Below are 20446 nucleotides of genomic sequence, written 5' to 3' on the forward strand. Positions count from 1 at the left end.
TCAAGTACTGAAGTACAAATACTTTACTTGAGTATTTCAATTTTCTGCCACTTCATACTTCATCTCCACTACATTTATTTGATAACTTAAGTTACTAGTTACTTTATAGATTACATGCTGCATCAGAGACAAAGCAGCACATTTTTAAATTTATTTAGAAAAACTCTGATTTGATTAACAGAAAAATTCTGAATATTGGATCCAAAAATCAGCCAAATCGATGAGTCAACCCCCCAGTGTACATTATATATACATACACATGTAAATACATGTTTAATTGACTTTTACCTGTACTTTGTGATACTTAAATACATGTAATATTGGATACTTTCACTTTTAAGTAATATTTTAACACGATATCTTTACTTTTACTTGAGTATGACTTTAGGATACTCTAAACAAAACTGAAATTAGGTTAAAGCTTTAAAATTCTCTCAACTTTTGCTTTTTCCTTTTAAATACTGAACAGTTTTACAGCTTAAAGCCTCTTTATGTCATTAAAACAATCTGAAAAGGAAGAAACTCGGCTCAGTATCCAGTGACGATAATGAAATGAAAACTGTTCATGTGTTTATTGAGCGTATAAAGTGATCAAATATCAGTTCGTCAACACACAACAGAGCACGATGTCACAGAGCATAATCACTGCTGGCAAACCATAAAAAAGTAAACAAAAACAAGAATAAACATCAATAATCAATACGTGTGATTTGGGTGCGACGAAGCTGGATGTAAATGTGTGAATTAAAAACAGTGAAAAAAGCTTCAGAAACAAACAAACGTTAACTTGGTTCAGCCGACGACAAACGTGACTGCTGTGAAACACAAAACGCAACACGTTCACGAGAAAAGTGCAAAAGACTGAGCGGCCGAGCGTCGAGGTGACGAACGATCAGTGCAAACAGCAGCTTCACAACACAAACGTCTGATTCACAGGTTAAACAGATCGTCTCACTTTCTCTTCTCACTTCAAACGTTTCCCTGAATTCAGATTCTCAGTCGTCATGAAATCACCGACACGCGAGTCCAGTTTGTCTCTGAACCACCGACGTCCACAGGAAGCAGCTGCGTCACAGCCCAACGAGCAGCTCGAGCGCCCGAAGGGTGAAATATAGTCAAGTGATTTAAAAATGAATATTTAATGATGCATTTTATTTCTTACTAACATCGTATTTACACTGATGAAGCAAATCTTCATTTAATTTGCGTGACTTCTGCTGCTGATGTGAACTATTCAGAAAATAGTGTTTAGTCTCCACGCTGAGGTTTCAGTCACAACTCATAATGTCGATGGTATAAAAGTATAAATACTTAGTTACTGTACTTCAGTAGATGTTTCAGGTATCTGTACTGTACCTGAGTCTCTCTGTGACTTTCCCTCTCTACATCTGAACACAAACATCTGAACTTTCTCCTCCTCAAAGACGTAAACAGACAGAGAGGGAGGCTGGAATGGGGAGAAAAGGCGTGTTAGTGTCTCGTATCTGCAGAGAGTTTCTTATTTTCTCTCTTTGTTGCTGCTCGGGACGCTTTACCAACCCAACATGTGGCTGTTTGACGTCCTGGGAATGAGACTCAACTATCAACTATCTTTGTGGTGCGTTCAGGAACAGCTGGGACAAATCCTGCTGACTCTACCTTTAACTTTAATAGTCTCTGAATTATATTAATATGACGTGAGCTTCAGTTAGCTTTGACCACAAATGTCCTTCAGAGGGAGACTTTTTACTCTGATACTCTGAGTACATTTCAGAGCCTGTACTCTATTACTTTTACTGGAGTAAAGGAGTATCTGAACTTCTACTGGAGGACTGTCGACACCTGGTTGGGTGTAGCAGAGGGTTCAGATGGAGCTGACTCGCTGTGTTCGGTGACTTCGACTGAGTTTCTGCTGACAATCAAATCAAAGACAACTTACTAAATATTCCTTTAAAGACTCTGGACATTAATCTTCCTGTAAAACTTTCTCATGAAGACACTTCACACTCACCCGACATAAAAAAACAACATTTTCTTTAAAATCTTTGATTCTGTCTCTTTGGTCTCGATGCTCCTTCACTCTTTCCCCGACTCCCAGTTTGACGTACAGTCACTTCAGTGTCGTGCAGCCAGACCTCCGTCTTGTTAAAGGGTCAGTTCACCCAAATAACAAAACAAGAAAAATACTTCATCACCTCTGTATAGTGGCATGTAGCTTACAAAGAAGCTCAGGTGAGTTTAGTTTTCTATTTTTGATGTCCAGATGAAAGGTTTGTGGATTATCTGGATCAGAACATTATTTCTGGAAAGACAAATGTCTGTTGAATTTTATCTGGATCATTTCTAAATAAATTCACTTTCACTGTACTGAGTCGTAGAAACATCTGAAAACCTGGACAAATAACACCAAAACTATCAGATAGAAGATGTTTTTGTACTTTTGGTGAACTGACCCTTTAATTAAATGATATTTAAACACAGATATGACTGTTATTAATACTTCATGATAATTAAAATTAAGCAGAGAACTCAAAAGCAACTTGAAACCAACAAAACGTTTCACTGGCGGCGTGTTTTCAAACTCGCAGCCAATCAAATAGCTGCTGTGTGACATCACCTCAGTGTAACGAGGCGGTGGCTTTAATTAAGCTCAGTGATTAGAGTAACTGAACGCCGCCGTCAGTCCGCGCTCAGTTGATCCAGGCGTAGGCGTACAGGCCGTTCTCCTTCCACAGCTGACACCGAGCAGCCGAGTAGTCCTGGACCACCGTCAGGCGGTCGGACAGGAGAGCAGTGGCTGATGGGTATTCGGGCCATTCAGCCTCCATCTTACCTGCAGGAAAGAGAAAGGAGGAGCGTCATCAGTCATTAGTTAAAGCTTTATCTTCATCCTCATTAGTCGGCACTGAGGTCGAAGCTATTCAAGAGGCAGGAAGCATCCGAACCTGTCTTGGCGAAGTTGACGAGGTGGCGTGTGAGGAGACTCTGGAAGTTCTTGTCTTCAGCAGAGAGCGGTTTCCCCAGGATGAACTCCAGCCCGCCGAAGAAAGACACGATGTCCAGACAGTGGAAGGAGAAGCGGCTGGGGAACGACAGCGGGTCGCTGGAGACGTTCACCGGGCCTGACGGCGTGTGGGTCACCAGGTATCGATACACCGGACTGTTCAGGGCCGCTGCAGACAGACAGAGGTTCAACACAGTTAGCTTAAAGGAACTGAACATCCAGTCATCTCCTCCCTCCATGCCACAACACTTCTGGAGCTTCACAGCTCACGGATCAGAATCAGGAGTTAAGATCTTTCTGGTGATCCTTTTTTAATCCTTCTTTCCAAAACACAATAATGCACAGAAACCTCACTACTGACCATATATATTCTTTATATTCCAGTTATTATATTCTTTATATTTGTCTTTAAAAAAGCCTCACAAATATCAGTAACAGGAGGAAACGGTGCATTTGTCAGGGACTACTTTCAGCGGCGGATTAATCCACATGTGGTGCTCTGGTGAGTGTTTGTGGCAGCAGGAGTGTGTGTGTGTGTGTGTGTGTGTGTGTGTTCATGGTGTCAGACACGTTCACTGTGGCTTTGATTATTTTTATGAGATATTAAAGAAAACAGAATCACGTGTTGCTGTTGTTGACTTCATTCTGTCTGAGAAGCTTCAGGAAACAGAATATTCAGATGTTTCTGTTCTGAGTCTGATTCATCATCAGACCAGATCGGCTGTTACTCTGAAAGAGGAGGAAAACGAGTCTGTGCGACATAAAGAACGCAGTGAAGCAGCAGCAGAATCACCCAGGATGCCCTGCAGTTTCCTCTCACAACAGTGAAATGTCAGTTTACTCAGAGCTTCACCACTGACTGAGCCTAACGAGCCCCACAGGCACCAAAACCTCCATGAAGCTCCATCCTGCTGCACCGAGACTCACTGAGGAGCCGCAGCAGATAAACAGAAGGATGTGGGCTCACGTTCGTTAGTCCGAATGAAACAAACTGCATCCGATACTTTTACTCTTAGAAACTGTAGAAACAGATCATCTGACCTCGGGTGTGAGCACTGTTATCAGACAGAGATTCTGGCGCTGAAACGAAGACTCGTCTTTGTTCATTCACACCGAGCCGAGCAGCGCCGGCATAAAGCCGCCTCGGTGCGTCATTTCATACAGTGTGCCGGTGTTACAGAAGCAAAACAGACGTGGCGGTTCACATCATGACGTTGAGATCTGGAAGGTTTCTACATCTAAACATGTCTCAGCGGTTTATAATCATATGGATGCTGTTATCAAGTGTTGTGATTGAGATCCTGACCCACAATGCATCCTGGAAAGTGACAAAGAGAAGAATAATAATCACAGTCACCATCAGTAAACAGACGACCCTGTCTGGCTCTCACTCCCGGAGAGGGAGGCAGTTTTCTGTCGGACCGTCACGGTGACATTTCCTCATTAAATTAGGTGATTTTATTGTCTGTAAAGGTTAAAGACAGTAACTGTGTTTATTTGATGATGATGATGAAGGATCTGTTAAGCTGTCGGACGCCATCAGACCGTCTCACTCCTGTCCCCCTTACACACAGACGTCGTCTCGCCTCTGTTGCAGCTGTGTTACTACCTCTGCCGGCGGATCAGTAACTTTCACACAGACGGCGAGGCAGAATATCGCCGCAATACTCCCGCCTCGAAAAAAAAAAAGAGGCAGTGTGAGTGTGAATGGAGTTTACCTGCAGCCCTCCCAGCCAGGTCGTTGTTGGGACAGGTGGCCCTGATGTCAGACACCATGGTGGTGTAGGCCCTCTCTGGACAGCGGTCCGTGGTGGGGCAGGGGGCGGAGGTCGGGTACAGCTTCAACGCGGCTGCAGGGAGACTCTCATTGAAGGCCTGAAGTTTATCTGTGTGAGGAGAGAAGAGACGGGACTGAGATTCATACAGATACAACAGCATCGTCCTTAAGTAGACTGACGTCCACGTCCACAACAGCCTCCATGTTTGGACGAGGACAGATTGTTACCTCCGTGTTGGAGCGCCGCTTCACCTCGATGACTTCACTCACTTCTTGTTGAGTCTGGATTTAAATTTAATGACTCTGAAGACATTTTTCATTTCTTCTAAAAGGAGACGCTGTTCCCCCGGCTGAAGGCATTTTCACAAACTAGACCGCAGCACACAATGTTCATTAAATATTCAGCTGCTCTCTGCGCACATCAGCTAGCACAACATGCTAACATGAACGCCCGGACCAGCAATGAACAAAGTCGTCTCTCTGCTCCTCTAAGTGCTGCAGAGTGTCTGAGAACAGTGCAGTGCTGTGTAACCCTGCACTGTGTACCATGTCATCATGCATCAAATCTTAAATCCACTGGTCTAAATGGTTTTTTGTCTTTATTTATTTCTGCAGATCTCAAAATTTCATTTCATATTTATGAAATGAAAATGTCCCCGAGTTCAAGAGGAGTCATCAGAAATATGAATATATGTCGTACAGGAAGAGAAAAGAGACAGATTCTGCTAGAAAACAGATTATTTGTATTCATATTTTTTTACATTAAAACATTTTGTTTGTTGTTCGTCAGCAGGATTTCACAAAATCTACATTTCCGCCCAACTTGGATGGAGGACGGGTCCCAGCCCAGAACAGACCCCATTAACTGTCAGTGCTGATCCAGATAAACGGACAGAGCCAGGATTTTTTTCTCACTTTCTTTAACAATGTGAGATTTTTCCGTTAATTTGTCAGGGAATGATGCATCTTGATGAAAACCCTCAGAGTACGTTTGTGTTTAGGAGGAGAGGCTCTGGACGGAGGCCTGGAGAGAGCAGGTGGGATTTTCTGGGCTGGGAACATTTAAAATGTAGCTTGCACAGGTGTGTTAATTACAGCTTACAGGTTCTTTTTTGCTTATTCTCTATGAGAAGGATTCAGCACCCTGCAAGCAATTTATTACGTGAGTCAGCGAGTTGTGCTTTTTTATTTTCTGCAGGTTTCTACAATCTTACTCCAGCTTCAGGAGATAAGTGAACAGTTAACACACGAACAGAAGTACGGTGTCTTTAAGTGTGACCTCATTTTGCACTTTGCATAACCAGCTAGCTAATTAAACTGTTTATCTTCTTCAGCCTCAGGTGCTTTATCACCACCCGCTGCACCGGAGCAGGGCCAACACCAACATGCATGAGTCATTAAGTGGCCACCGAACACACACACAGTATGTGACCAAGTGTAAATAAAAGTGTCTAATTCAGATTGAATCCAAATATGAGACACTTTAAACGAGGTGCACCGTCAGAGGGGCCTGTGTGTGTGTACGTGGGTTGTTGCTGCTAATTTAATAAAAGATAAATGCTCTTGTTGTTGTTGAGTCCTCACGCCGCTTATGTGAGAACACAACAGTGTGGAGTTTGCTGTCAACCACCATCACCCACATTTGTAAGCCATTCACCAGTGTTACAATCATCACTGTCCTGTTACCTGTCACAAACCAGCTGTAGTCCTCCCACGTCCACATGGAGATGTTCGGAGCCGCGGGGCTGCAGAGGAAACACGGAGGTCAGTTTGATCACAGTACCGACCGACAGCGATGAAGCTGAACCAGGCGAGCTCTCACCTGAAGTCCACCTCCTGCTCCGTCGTCCCGACGACCAAAGGAACGTCGCTGTAGTCTCCTTTCTGCTCCCACACCTCAAAAGGTGGAGCTTCCAGGACGTAGCCGTCCACCACCGCGACCGGGCCGATGAAGCGCCCTCTGACGGGGAGGTCGACCAGATCGTCTGCTGCCCAGGACGGGTACTCCTGCCACGGGACGGCCTGAGGACAAACAGAGTCTGTTCAGTGACTTCTGAGGACTTTTAGATCAAAGCTGCAGAGAAGGAAACAGAGCTCATATTCAGTTCGGCTAATTTGATGTTTATGCTTTTTTTCCAGACTTTGTTGATGATGTGAGCGAGCAGAAGCCTCAGAGACTGGATTTAAACAATGTTTTTTTGTTTGTGTATTCCTTCAGATCAGAATCACATTTTACTGAGGAGACACAACAACACACACACACACACACAAACACACACACACACACACACACACACACCAGCCTTTTCATATTATTGTTATAAATATGTAATAATCTCTGTCTGACTTTAAAAGCCTCTCTTTGTGTTGCGTCTCCTCCTGTGTGGAACCACGTTTTGTGATTTTAATTTCGTGTTTATGGCCCGAGGCCACAGAAAGGTCACATTAATAAATAATATCGATAGTTAAATAATTCAAACGAGTGTAGAAAGAAATACTTTTCCATAAACCAGCAATCAGTGGACAGAAACATTCAAACTGTTGGTTTTATGGATTATCAGAGACGATATTCAGCATTTTTATGATTATCTGTACTTTTTTGTGACTAACTGCTGATAAAATAAATTAATTTAAAACTCCTCTGTAGTCACCACTCAATGTCCCGCCCACATCACCATCTGACTGGTTACACACGGTGGTGGAGAGAGTACTGAAAATCTGTACTCAAGTAAGAGTACAGTTACATTACTGAATATTACTCAATTACCAGTAAAACTACTAATATAAAAATAAAACTGAAGTAAAAGTACGAAGTATTTCTCTCAAACACTTAAGTACAATTACCCCAAAACTTGACTTATTTACAGTAATCTGAGTAGCTCATGATCTCCTTATTGATCTATAATCAATACTGGCCCTGAGAAAAACATATTGATCGATCGCTGTTTTTTTTTTTTGTCTTTTCGTTGGAAAATCTGGAATATTTCACTTCCTTTAAATAAACAAACTAAACTCTTGGTTTATTTCCTGACACAAATAAATGAAATCAAACATTTGAATAAAAGCTAAATTAAACTCTCTTGTCCACCTGATGCAACAGAACAGTAACGTAGAGTCCAATGAGCGATGTAATTATTAAAGTTCTGCTCTGAACCGAGCTCGGACGTTATTTCATTTCATAAAATACATTATTCAGAACTCATCCTGACGTTTATGTTGAATGAAGCTCTTTTTAAAATGACTTTTCTTCTCTGCAGAAAATCTTTTATTGAATAAATCTTAACGAGGTGTCTGAGTGGAGGTGAGGAACGTGTCTGTGGAGGTTTTCAGCCTCTGGAGAAACAAAAAGTTCAACAATTGAAATTCTTTCATTAAGTTTAGTGTCCGCTTTCTTCATTAACGATCGCAGGAAAATTAGAAACGTTCAGGTGCTCCAATATCTGGAGGAGACAAAATGATCCATCTGAGCAATTTTAAACATTTATCAAACTGTCCCATTATGTCATAAAGACGAGCTGTGAATCAGATATTTTATGAACGCCTCAAATATTGAAGGGAAAATTAAAGAGAATAACTGCCGTGCTGTATTTTGTGTTATTAGATTTTTCCAAATGACTCGACCGCCCCTCTGCTCCGATACGCTTCACAGGACGACTCCAGCTGAGTGGACAGGAAGTGGAGACGCGTCGTACCTGCAGGACCTCTCTGATGGACAGACGTCTGAGGCAGCTCAGGTCTCCGCAGCCCGTCTTCTTCAGGAACACCAGGTTGTCGGACTCGGCCTCTTCCAGCGTGGCGTTGTAGACGTACGAGCCGCTCATGTCCACCGCCGCGTGGAAGAGACCCTTCGCCAGCGGTGACATCATCAGGGTCCACACTGACGTCCCACCTGAGACAGAGACACGAGTCAGACCGTCAGAGTCCTCGTTTGGTTTTAAATCACTTTTTGCAGACTCTGGTTTATTTCCCTCCTCTGTACAACTCTTCTGAATCTGAACGCAGTAATCGTACTCGTGCAGATCAAAACAAGGAAACAAGGAATAAAGGAAGTGGATCTGACCCGACCACAGAACAAGGAAGTAATTCAATCATAACAAGAAGAATTTAGATAAGAGAGGAGCTGGAGGACGCTGACCCGGCCCGACAGCGTCTCTGAAACTGCTCCAGATAATCTCGACTCCTGAACTCTCATCATATCATCAAATATCATCATATCATCACTGATCACTTTAATTGTTTATCGTCTATATATTTGCCCGTCGTGTGTAAAAAATAAAGAATGTTTCTCTTGTGGCTGGATGAGGACGAGCTCATTTATAAAGTTGTATTTAAGGTTACATTTAATTATTATTTTCATTCATTCATCATTTTATTTTTTCATTAATTGACTTGTTTAAGCTCAATTTTTAAATACTGTTGAGTAATTTCATTTCTTTGTAATTCATCAAGTTTAAAAAGTTTTTTATGTTTTGTATGGATCCCAGCTGATATATTGATGGGCCGAAGATATCGGCCTTTCACAGATATATCAGTATCTGCGTCCATGAAACCTTTTAAAACTCATTATTATAAAATAGCCTTTTTAAATTCTTAAGGTTGCAGCTTGATCGATTGATTGATCGATCGATTGATTGATTGATTGATAAGCACACTCGAGGGATCTGACAGAAAATGTGTGTGTAGCAGCATCGGCACCAGAAGTCGAGTAACAGTCGAGCTCTCGTTTTGTATGTGAACATTTTGATTTTTAAAAGTAACTAAAGTAAAAAGTAAAAAACAAAACCTCGGGATGTGGTGCAGTGGAAGTAGAAAGTACCTCAACAGTCCTTGAGTAAATATACTTAGTTACAGTTTATTACACCGCAGCCTTTAAGAAGCTCGCTCTGCCTCAGGATCCGTTTGATCGAAATATGATTAATTATATTTGTTTTTCTATGTGTCCCCTGTCTTTACTAGCTCTTTAACAAGTGGTGCTGAAACTTGTTCTGTTCGTTTCTTTGCCCGTGACTCTGGACCGACACACTGGAGGCAGATTTGAGCTCCAGCACAGATTTTGTCACTACAGCAGCTGGAGACAGAGAAACTTTATTCCAGGTTTGACAGTAACGAGACCTCAATTTATTTTACTGTTTTCGTACCTGAGCTCTGTCCAAATATGGTGACTTTCCCGGGATCTCCTCCGAACAGGTGGATGTTCTTCTGGACCCACTTCAGAGCGGCGATCTGGTCCAGGAAGCCATAGTTCCCTGTGGAGAAGTGGATCGATTAGAAACCTGCTTTTTATGTGGCCTTGTTTCTGCCGTCCCATTTCCTCTGTCAGAAACAGAACCAGCTCACTGTAGCTTGAACTAAATTTAACTCTTTTCAAGCTGAGGGAGCGAGTAACTGGGCCACGAGATCAGGAGGATTCAAAATTAGAAATGTGAGCGCGGGACGAGCTGCGCCCGGGAGATGAAAATCGCCATCGTGTCACGGGAGGCTCGCTCGTTTAACGGGTCGCTTCACATCAAGGTCACAGCGGCAGATTTGGATTATGTAACAGAAATTATGCAGCTCGACTCACATTTTGTGTCTCACAGTGAAGGAAAAAACTAACTTTAAGAGACGGACTCACATTTATCTGACTCACATTAACATTCATCAAGTATTCACATCTTAATGGAAACGTGTGGACTCATACAGACATTCAGTCGGACTGGGAGCGCGATGTAAACACCATAAATATTTCAACAGCCTGTTTAAGTAACGGCCACAACACTTATAATAACTTCTTTACCACAACACACTGAACTGAAACAGTCACATATGAGCTCTTAAAACAACAACTAGAACGACTTCCTGAACTTCTTGATCCTAATTTTATATCTCTAGGATTGAAACCGACAAAATAAAAATAAAAACTGAAAGAAACGCTTCACTAAATTAATTAATTTGCCATTAAATGCATGAAAAATAAATCTTCCCCACTGTTCTTACATCCCCACGAGTTCTCAGTTAATCAGTACGACGGCATGAATGAAAGCATGTAATCTATTTTCAAATACTCATGTTCACAGACGTACGTACATGTGTGGATAAACATGAAGATGGTAAATGTTGATGAAGGTTCTCAGTCATCCGGGTCATGGTAACTCTAGGTGCTGTACCGAAGGCATCCAAGAGGTTGTTGACTTAACCGGCCTTCAACGACCCACAAGTGGCCCAAACGACTCTGAAACTCAGAGCTCACGCGTCCTTAACGACTCTGTAAGGACACTCCCACACAGAGTTTAAAACCCTGCAACTCCCCTCCAGATATGTTGGAACGGAAGAAGCCTGAAGAGAAGCGAAAGGTCTTCAAGAAACTGTCCAGCTGCCTACGATATAGACTTGGAAATGGAAAAAGCCCCGGGGAGCAAACCTTAGCATAAAGTGCAGCTAAATAAGATCTGATGTTGGGCTGTTTGATATGTGTAGGTGGGCAGGAGTGGCATTTTTCTTCCCTTTACAGGTGCAGGAGCCTTGTTGCAAATGTTCGGTACATAAAGACAAACGTAGTTCGACTGTTGGGTTTAAAAACAGGCGTCTGTCTGCTTACAGTGTTTCATTAGTGTGTACTGTGGCTCAAACAGAGGAGTGTTCGGGTGCAGCTTGATTAACAGGCTTCTCAGGCATCAGTTCGTGATGTTTGCTCACCTAACTTCAACTTCACCCCACAGCAGTGTTTACATCATCCGTCTCCAGTACACCTGACCTGAGATCAACCTCAGCAGAGCTCTGACTGACCTGAGGTGTTTTTCGGAGAACCTTCCCTCAGCAGCTCCAGCGCCATGAAGCCGAAGGCGTTGAGTCTGTAGTTGAAGCTGACGTAAACCACTCCTGTGTCGGCCGCGAGCTGCTCTGTGGGCGCGTATCCCCGCTCTCCTCCGCTGAGCATGTGCAGGTATCCTCCGTGGATCCAGACCATGACGGGCAGCTTGGCGTCGGGCTGCAGCGTGGGCGTCCACACGTTGATGAAGAGGCAGTCCTCCTGGCCCATCACCCTCCCCGTGCTCGACAGCGGACGTATCTGAGGGCACATGCTGCGGAAGCGGCCGGCATCGATCACCCCGCTCCTGCACGTCGGCTCGGCCGGAGGGGCCCAACGCAGGTTACCGACGGGCGGAGCGGCGTAGGGCATGCCTTTAAAGGAGTAGGCTCCATTCTTCTGTAAGAGAAGGATTCAAAAGTGACGTTAAATAAAGCAAACACACGTTTGTCTTGTTTCAACCTGCGGGACAGAAAAGATGAAGTGAAGGGCGGCTCGTGTTCCCAGCTGATGGACTGAATGTAAAGAAACTGGAGTCAGTGTCTTGATGACGTTCACAGTCTGAACTCACGTGTCTTCCTCTGAACTCTCCGCAGTGAGTCGTCACCTGGGCGACGCCCGGCGGCAGCGTCTGGGCCACGTAGCCCAGGTAGGTGGCGAGAGAGAGCAGGGCGAGCACGCTGAGGCAGATGAGGAAGATGCAGCGTCTGGAGAGCACCAGGAGGGGGTTGATGTAGTGTCTGTGACGGACGTACTGCACCTCCTCCTCGTCCTCCTCCTGCACCAGGTAGCGGTACTCCGTCCTCTCCGGGACCTCGAACGCATCCTCATTCATCTTCACTCTGACACACAGGAACAGAGAAAACTCCAGGTCAGCATCCGATCTGATTTATTCTGCAGAAAACTGTCACAACATCGATATCTACAAAAAATACTGCGATATTTGATTTTACCATCCAGTCCTCACATTTCTGAAGGCTTCACATGAGATGTGGTGATAAATATTGTGTAACATGATGGAGCGGAAAAATACTGTCAAATCATAATAATCGTAATAATAATCCAAGCAAAAGATTATATTATATTATATTTTATATCGTAGTAATTAAAATAATACACTCACTGCTTTTATTTTTCATAATTAAACTACATTTTGTTGATAATACTTCTGGAAGATTTTTAAAAGCTGTGAATCAGCTAAATGTTTAAACATCTACAGCACTAACGTCCCGACGACAACAATATCTGGTACTGAAGTATTTTCACTGTGTGCTGCTGCTAACACACAAGTTAAGGATGTGAGTACTTCCTCCACCACTGGACACTGTTGTGTTCACTCTGTTGTGTTCACCCTGTTGTGTTGTATAATTTTGGGCCAGGACACGCGCGCGCACACGCACGTTTCCCAAAAAAAAGGAAGCAGAAAAAAAACGTGTGGAACAATAAGAGGAAACAGAAGAGAGAGAGTCAGACTGCAGTCAAGTCAATAATAATACAATAATGTACATTTCTGCATTGCACACAACATGTTATTATTATTGTTATTATTATTAATAAGGACTCATGTTATATAAGATACTCATCAGTCTGCTGACAGTCACACGACCAGCAGCGTCTGAATGTCAGCAGTCTGTCATTAACTGAAAACTGTCCAAACAAACTCAACACACCAGACTCTGTTCATAAAACGCTCATTTTTACTGCTGTAACGAGCGTCGAGCAGCTTTCATGTTTTCAGCCCCAAACCAAACTTCTCCTGCAGTTTCCTTTCAAAAACAAAACTTGGTCCAGCTCGACGCACAGAAACAGACACACACACACACACACACACACACACACACACACACACAGTCAGTTACTCACCATGTCCTGTAAACACACAACACATGGAAGAAGAAAGTGGTGGAAACTAAAGTTGACGCATTTAGTTTGGTGTCTGGGCGGAGCGCAGTGCGCATGCCCTCAATCTTATCTGTCTACAGTTAAAGGGACAGTACACTAATCTGGAGGACAGGCCACCATCTGTCAGTGGTGGAGGAAACACTCAGACCCTTTACTTCAGTTAAAGTACTGACACCGCACTGTGAACAGTCTCTTACAAGTTAAAGTCATTGAAAAAGTTACTTGAGTAAAAGTATATAATTATAATCAGGAAAATGTACTTAAAGCACTCAAAGTAAAAGTACACAGTGCAGTAAAATGTCCCCTGTGACTCTTCTACTATTCTATCTGATCTCATTAGATGATTGTGACTCATGTATTAATGTAAGAGAGCAAACTCGTAACCACATTATCACCAGACTCCCTTTACAAATTGCACAATTCTGAAGATTGTTGAGTTTAGAGAAACTTTATAAACATTGTGAAACTTTTTCTACGATAAATTCTAAATCATTGGTGCCTTCTTGTAAATTCAGCATTAGATGTGATACATGAAGCCAACTATTGACCACAATTTCACCAGACTCCCTTAACAAATCAGCTAATTTTAGGAGTTGTTGAGTAGCGTAAAACTTTATAAACATTATGAAACTCTGTCTCTGACAGATTCTGAATCATTGTCTCCTTCTTGTGAATTCAGCATTAAATGACAACAGTAAGTTGTGTGTTTCCTTGTAAAAAGTGTCAGTTTGTGGCAGCATGGCTGCACCAGCCTGTCTGCTTCTGTGTCTAAAGTGCTAAAGTCTGACCTGCCAACATTTAGCAGCTGTTTGAACACACTGTTTACACTGATTTCACCATTTACACTCAATTTATGAAAGAAGAAACATTTTATTGACGCTAAACATGTCACATTTTACAGATACACTGAACAGTAACCAGTATAGGCGACTTCTTTGTATCCATGGAGAAAGTCACCAGACTCCCTTAAAAAAACACTCAGTTTAGTGAGTTGTTGAGTTGGAGACACTTTATGAACTTTGTGAAACTCTGTCTCTGATAAATTCCTCATTATTTGTTCCTTCCTGTAAATTCAGCAAATGTTCTACATGAACTTCTTTCTTTCTTTGTGTAAAAAACGTGGAGTCTGTTTGTCCCAGTGATGGACGTGTATGTGTGTATGTGTATGTGTATGTGCATGTAGAGTGGGGAAGTGAAATCAGAAGTGGTCACTCAAGATGCACATGTTGAATCTAGATGTGATCAGGCCACTGAGCAGCTCTGTGGCACAGAGGAAGAAGATATGTCAGGCTCTGATGTCATCGCTGGTTTGGTTTGTAAATGACATTTGTTGGATTGTTTTTTAATGAATCGACTCACTGATCGGCTGATTAAAAATGTCTTCAGTTGAACTATTATCACAGTTATTCTAAGCAACAACACAAACTCTGCTCCGTCCATTTTCTAACAGCTCGAGTTGTTTTCACGTCTCATTTCACCACAGAGCAGTAAAGCCTCACCTGGCTCATTGCTCAATTATCTACCTTTAGTCTGTTGTTTACCACAATCAATGAAAGCATCCATAATGAGCACTGAGACCTTGGAAGTGGCTCTGTCACCACCGGCCTCACAGAAACCACATTAGTAAAAATCAATGAGGGTCGATGCCGAGGACAACCTGCTGCTCACAGTTAAATGTTTTCACTAACTGTTTGATCAGAACGATCGACTGAGCGTCCTGGAGGGCTGAGTTTGTGCCCCGTCAGCCATTTTCCTCTTCACCCTGCGTCGAATGAGAACAGAAGCAGTGATGTCTGTAAGTATTTTAATCACAAAGGGAATTATTCCTCTGAGTTTACGGATAAGACCTCCGAGTGAAGTCAGTTACTGTCAAGACAGAGAAAGCAATAAAGTGGTAACCAGGTGTTATTATGGATCCGCCTGCTTCTCTTGGCATCACCCGCCAAACTCTGCCTCTGATTGGCTTACCCTGATATTCTTATCTGAACCAGTCACACTCCTGAACAACAGTTCTGGAGTCACGCTGATATAAACTTCTCCACGACTTGACGAGCAGTTGTTTCGTAAAGCCAGATGATCGATCATTCTTCGTTGCTGGAAAGCCGCGTCACCAGTGTACGTAGTTACTGACACCTACGTTGTTACCATAGCAACCCATGCAGATATGTTGGTGATGCCTGGACCCCAAAAATACAATCCGATCACCTCGGTCCAAAAAGAGTCCCCGACATGACACTTTCTCCCAACAGCTGTGGGTGTGTGCTTTGTGCTAACGTTAGCTGCTAAAGGAGGCTGTTGCTGCTCTTCAGCTCAGGGGTTGTGTGCTTTGTGCTACTGAGTTAGCGGCTGAACGTCCATCTCAGAGGTCGTGTACTGTTACCGCAATTCACATCCCAACTAGGCCACCTCATGTCTCCCTCGCATGTCAGAAAACATCTAACGGTACCATGATGAACGCATGTTAGCATTGGGAAATGTTGGCTGCACTTTCTCTGCCATTCTTGTGCGACTTGCTTGCTAATAGCTTTAGCAATGCATCCACAGAGCTTTGTGGAAGAGTCCCATCATGCACAATGATTGCTGACTGCAGGCAGGTTGGCAGGTATGTAGGTAGACAAGGAGATCCAATCGTTTCATACGTGTTGAATTAGATGTTTTGATGGGCTTGTTCGAGGCCTGCACCAGCCACCGATACTGCATCAACTTATTAATTGATGTCAAATATTGAGATTTTCTATAAATATGACAAGCTACAACCTGTGTGTTGGTAGAATAAACCGCAGCGGCCGGTGGCGTGTGGTACAGGTTGTTAAGAGGAAACAGATTGTTTGAAAATATGAACAATAAAAGAATAAATCCAGCCTCAGTTTGACGCGTCCACATTTGTTTTTCTAAATATGTTTTTCCGGCTCGTTGCGAGGAGCCTCACAGAGCCGCCGTCGTGACAACACAATCATGCAGTCGTGTTTTAAAATTTCTTCCATTCCTCTTAAAACATCCATTTAGCAGCAGCAGCACCATTTCCCTTCACAGTGTGATGAGACAGGATTGGTGTGGAAGAGAAAAGAAAAAAAGGAATGATTGGTTTCAGTTTCACCCAGCTGGATAATATTAACACAGATTCACAATCTTGTTTACTCTCCGGGTAGAAACATTCATCTACAGCAGCAGCCAGGAGGCCAGAATTACACTGTGACTTATGAACGGCAGCCGACCATGTGTGTGTGTGTGTGTGTGTGTGTGTGTGTGTGTGTGTGTGTGTGTGTGTGTGCGTGGCTGATTGCAGGTTGCCTCCACATAAATGCAGCGCAGTCAGATTCGTTTTGGTATTTCGGTCTAAATTTATGGAGCCATCTAAAAAAAAATCACAACCTTGTTCCTTCTCCAAATATTTTTCTTCATGCTTTGAAAGTGATTTAAGGAGCGACTGGGAGGAGAATTCACGGAGCCAAATATAACTGAACTTATGTTGGACTGTAATCAGGCAACGCAAAGCAGAAATACTCTGAATCATCTTTTAAACATCTCTTTTCCTCCAGTAAACGATGGTGTGGTGTTCTCCGGGGCTGAAGGAGACGTGGAGGGAAGTTTTCCTTAATATTTACATTCCTTGGCTCCGGATCTGCCACATGATGACGCTCCGGTCCCCTTGTTTCTGCTCCGACTGGACCAACACACCTCTTCATCAGAGATCTGTGTGTGATTGGACGCTGCAGCCTCATGTACATTTACACACCTGATAGTTTCTGAAATTAGCTAAATTTGCTTAATCTCTGTTCGTGGCTGCAGCCAGTGATGAGACTGTATTTCTGCTGCCGCTCTGTTATTCTACAGATCAAAAAGGCAAATGGGAATCCAAGAACTGAAGGAAAATACAAAAACTCAGGATAAACTAGAGAGCAGGAACACAGACGGCACACGAGTAATGCAGGACCAGGAAACAGTCATAAGAAGACACATACGTTTATAATCTACAAAATAAAACTGGAAATGACTAAACAAAAAGCTAAACTATGACAAGACGACAGAAAAGGACATCTTATTTTATCAGGCACACGAAACCGACATCAAAGAACCAGCAGAGATCACGTCGCCTGTGTCTCGGCCAAAAAGCTGCACTTGAACGCACCACAAAGACTCAAACCCTCTGAGCCTGCGTGAGAGAGAATAACTCTCCGTACCACCAGGAGGCGATAGTCTGTCATCGTTCATCACTGAAAAGGGAAACTTGAAGACTCAAGATCGCGGATATACAAACTGTTGTTATGACAACAACATAAATACTCACATGTTGTCTGATTGACAGGTGGATATTGGGGATGCAGAGCAGTGTGTGTGTGTGTGTGTGTGTGTGTGTGTGTGTGTGTGACACCAGAGATGATTTTAAAAAGGATCTTTTCAGAAACCAAACCTCTGATGCAAACCACTGAAATCACTCTAAAATTGAACAAACAATGCGAGACACGTCGACGCGCCGACAACAAAGTCTTTCTATTTTTGTCCTCTGCTCTGTTGTGAGGCTGAAAGCTAAAATACCACAGAGCTTTCAGATTCATTAAGTTGATTTTTAGGACCAAAACTCTCTTAACGGCAGCTTCAAATGGATATGAGACAGGACGCCGCGCCAGCCGGGAGGACAACAAAGAGGAAGACGGCTTGTTAATAAGTGACAGCAACAGGATACGAGCTCTGTGATCTGCCACTGAAATATTTTTACAGTCATTCTCAATAATTCAGAGTTTTTCTTTAAAAACAACAGACAGATCCGAGTGCAGAGCTGCATTCTTCTGCTGCAACACCAGGAAATATCTCAGCATCCCCAGGAAGTACGTTCATATCGGAGGTGTCAGCAGCGCAGGGTCTGGTTCAGGGGGAGGTGAGTCCTGTGTGGACCGGTGGAGGTCAGGCTGGTTGTTGTTGATGTTGCAGCTGTCATTCCTGCCACCAGGGGTCTCTATAAAAAAAGAGGATGTTTGCTGAGCGTTGCTTTGGGAGGACAAAGCTGCTCCTCAGCTGCTCGGAGCCGGACAGCTCTGGAGGAATAAACATCAGATTCTGACGTATCACATCTTTAATGTTTGATGAATCATCATCAGTTATTTACTGAATATATTTTGTGTTTTCTGAATCTGAAATGTGACTGTGGAGTTGAAGTTGCTGCTCAAACCCAGTTAAAGATATTTTAGTGTTTCACTTGATTGTTTAATTTTTTTTTGTGTTTTGTGAATATTTCCTTTGACTTTTATTGCATATCCAAGTATACATGCACCCATATCCCAACATCCCTAACTTATTCTGAGTAAAGTATAAATTAGCAGAAAATGGAGAAAAAAACAAGCAAAGGGTTCAAATTTCAGTTAAATGTAATTAATTACTTTCTGCCGCTGCCAGACGAGCGATAGAAAACCTCACAAACCCGACGTGCATGAATTAATTTTCCAATAAAAAGACACCAGATCTACACTGCAGGACTCTGCTGAGTGAAACTGTGACGACCTGCATGATGCTGTCCAATAATTAGTACATTTATCATTGTAGATTTTGTCATTTTTGTACTATTTTGATTCATAAACTTGTGTCTATAAAGTAGTAAAGATTTGAGTATGTCAGAGCTGAATGTTTTTACAACATGCAAGGTGTTTTATTGCTAACAGGAATGCAGGGAGGTGAAATGTAACTGACAGCAGGAAATACAAATTTAAGTTACGTGTCCAAGTTTGACATCTGCACCAAACATGTCACATCACGTTCACATTATTGATTATAAGCTGCTGTCACATCAGGAGGTGGAGGAGATGGTGGTGATACTACAGACAACAAGGTGCCAAACAGGCGACCGCAGTTTGAGTCACACCTCTGGACCTGGAGAAGTCGGATCATCTCCATCCGTGATCGTGGCGACTAAAACAGGTATTTTAATCCAAACCATGATGTTTTCTAACTCTAACCAGGTTTTTTTGTACTTAAACCTAAGCAGAGCATCAGCACAGCGTTGTGACAAGAGAGAAATAGAAAATTCAACCTAAACAGACGTAAAGCAGCAACATACAGAAACTTCACTTCAACATTTATTCTGGAGATTTGGGTTGTAAATACTGTAATTTTTCCTTCAGCTTCAGTTACCAGTTACGTTACATATTAAGATTTTTGCACACAAACAATATGAAGAGTTTATATAATGTCTAAATGAAGCTGCTGAACACTTCAGCTCAGATAAAGTGTTGGATCGGTTGATTTATTGAGTCGAGGTTGCAGCTTCTCAGATTTTGGATATTTGGTTGGACTGAACAAACAACGTGAAAGTGTCTCTTTGGACTCTTTCTATCAATCAGTGGATTAAAGGTGATTCTGTAGAAAGAGAGCTGATTGATGAGTCGCAGCCCCGGGTCATAAAACACTGATGCTTTGGGTTTGTGTTCGGCCCGATATCAAACCCAAAGTATCTGAGAACGTTTAATTTACTATAAATTTACCATTTATTAATGATGATTATTATAAAGTGTTGCCTTTTTTAATATTTATGTTTCGTCTCCTGAGATCCTGACGATAGTTAAAATAGTGAAGTTGCTCTGCAGTCAGTTCTCGTGTCAGAACCTCTTCACTGGGTTATATTGACATTTTCTTTGGTGCTTTTGGATCGTTATCCCCACAGAGTCTATAATGATTAAAGTGATTATTCTGCCACAGACTGAAGACTGGCTGCACTTTGACGGACACTTTAAAGTATATAAATAACATTAAATAATGTCATCCCTCCTCTTTGTTGCTGCTCCCAGCTGGTTTCGTTCATGTCGGCCTAAAACAAACCTGTCGTCGGGCTAAACACCGGGGACGCTTTGGCATTTGCTCTCCGGGCTGAAAAATGATGCTTTTTATCATTTGGAGCAGAAATGTGTTTGCTGGAGGCTGTGTTTAGCATTTGAACACCACAGGGCACCGAGGTTCTGTTCCAAAACAAAGTCCAGGACAGAAAGTGAGTTCAGAGAGCCAGAAATCA

The 20446-nt window shown here is 42.7% G+C and overlaps 1 protein-coding gene across 1 annotated transcript; it reads right to left on the reverse strand.

The window, feature by feature from the left end:
- Window positions 1-557: 557 nt before the first annotated feature.
- On the reverse strand, window positions 558-13501 carry LOC140994482 (para-nitrobenzyl esterase). Its single transcript, XM_073464124.1, has 10 exons — window positions 13411-13501; window positions 12119-12389; window positions 11526-11946; window positions 9899-10006; window positions 8453-8649; window positions 6583-6782; window positions 6447-6505; window positions 4702-4869; window positions 2925-3152; window positions 558-2812 (listed from the first exon to the last, which is right to left on the reverse strand). Exons 2-10 carry the CDS (start codon window positions 12380-12382, stop codon window positions 2670-2672), a joined length of 1788 nt encoding a protein of 595 aa, XP_073320225.1. The 5' UTR covers window positions 12383-12389; window positions 13411-13501; the 3' UTR covers window positions 558-2669.
- Between the last annotated feature and the right edge of the window lie 6945 nt (window positions 13502-20446).

Source organism: Pagrus major, chromosome 4 (genome assembly GCF_040436345.1).
Source record: "Pagrus major chromosome 4, Pma_NU_1.0".
NCBI lineage: Eukaryota > Metazoa > Chordata > Actinopteri > Spariformes > Sparidae > Pagrus > Pagrus major.